The sequence below is a fragment of the Palaemon carinicauda genome, chromosome 1 (genome assembly GCF_036898095.1).
Source record: "Palaemon carinicauda isolate YSFRI2023 chromosome 1, ASM3689809v2, whole genome shotgun sequence".
NCBI lineage: Eukaryota > Metazoa > Arthropoda > Malacostraca > Decapoda > Palaemonidae > Palaemon > Palaemon carinicauda.
The window spans coordinates 167754091-167755084 of NC_090725.1; the positions used below are offsets into that span (position 1 = coordinate 167754091).

Genomic DNA, 994 nt, shown 5'->3' on the forward strand with positions numbered 1-994 from the left:
GGCTAGTCTTCGTATCGTTTCGGGCGTCGGAGGGCTCCTTCGGCGGTTGGCGTATGGATAGCTACCTCTCGCTGCCGTTTGTTGCTCTTCTTCTCATTGGGCGCCTTGTTTTGAGGTGGCACTCTGGATCTGCCAGGTCCCGCGGAGGCAGTGTCGCTTCCTTCGAAAAACGCCGGTTTCATGCGGTCTATTGAGACCCAGTCCTCTTGGCCATGCACGTCGAGAAGGAAGGCATTCGTCGTTTTACTGATGACTCGGTAGGGGCCGCGATACGGTCTGGTCAGCGGCTGTCGGTGAGCGTCGACGCGGACGAAAACATATCCGCAGTTGTCCAGGTTCCTCGGCTTGAAGTGCTTAGTTCTGTCCTGGTAAGTTTTAAGACATGGCCTGAACTTCCTGGCGATGTCCCTAGGTGATCCAGCAGCGTGTCATTGGTTGATGTGGGAAAGAATTCGCCGGGAACTGTGAGCGCCTCTCTGTAAACCTTTTCAGCGGGCGATGGCTCGCCATCTGCACGAGGGGTGGTGTCCCAAGGAAGGAGTGATTTCCAGTCCGCGTTGGTGCAGCTCGCCATCAGGGACGCCTTGAGGGTGCGATGAGTTCGTTCGACCATGCCGTTTGCTGCAGGGTTGTATGCCATGGTGCTGTGGAGTGTCGTCCCCATCAGGTTTGCCAGAGCGAGCCATATCTCTGACAGGAAAACGGGACCTCTCTCCATCGTGATGTCGTCAGGAACGCCAAATCTGCTCACCCAGCTCGACAAAAGGGTTTCGGCGCATGCTTGGGTCATAGCTTCGGTCATCGGTGATGCATCCAACCACCTCGTGGAGCGATCGATGATAGTCAGCAGGTAGCGAGCAGATCCCAAAGGCGGCAAAGGTCCCACGACGTCAATGTGGATGTAACCGAAACGCCTTTTCGGTTGGGGAAAATCACCTATCCCCGATTCGGTGTGACGGCTGATCTTGCTTGTCTGGCAATTGATGCATGTCTT

General features: G+C 55.8%; 1 protein-coding gene across 1 annotated transcript; it reads right to left on the bottom strand.

Moving 5' to 3' along the window:
• Positions 1 to 2: 2 nt before the first annotated feature.
• LOC137624541 (uncharacterized) lies at positions 3 to 790 on the bottom strand. Its single transcript, XM_068355471.1, has 2 exons — positions 464 to 790; positions 3 to 365 (listed from the first exon to the last, which is right to left on the bottom strand). The coding sequence occupies exons 1-2, from the start codon at positions 788 to 790 to the stop codon at positions 3 to 5; spliced, it is 690 nt and encodes a 229-aa protein (XP_068211572.1).
• Between the last annotated feature and the right edge of the window lie 204 nt (positions 791 to 994).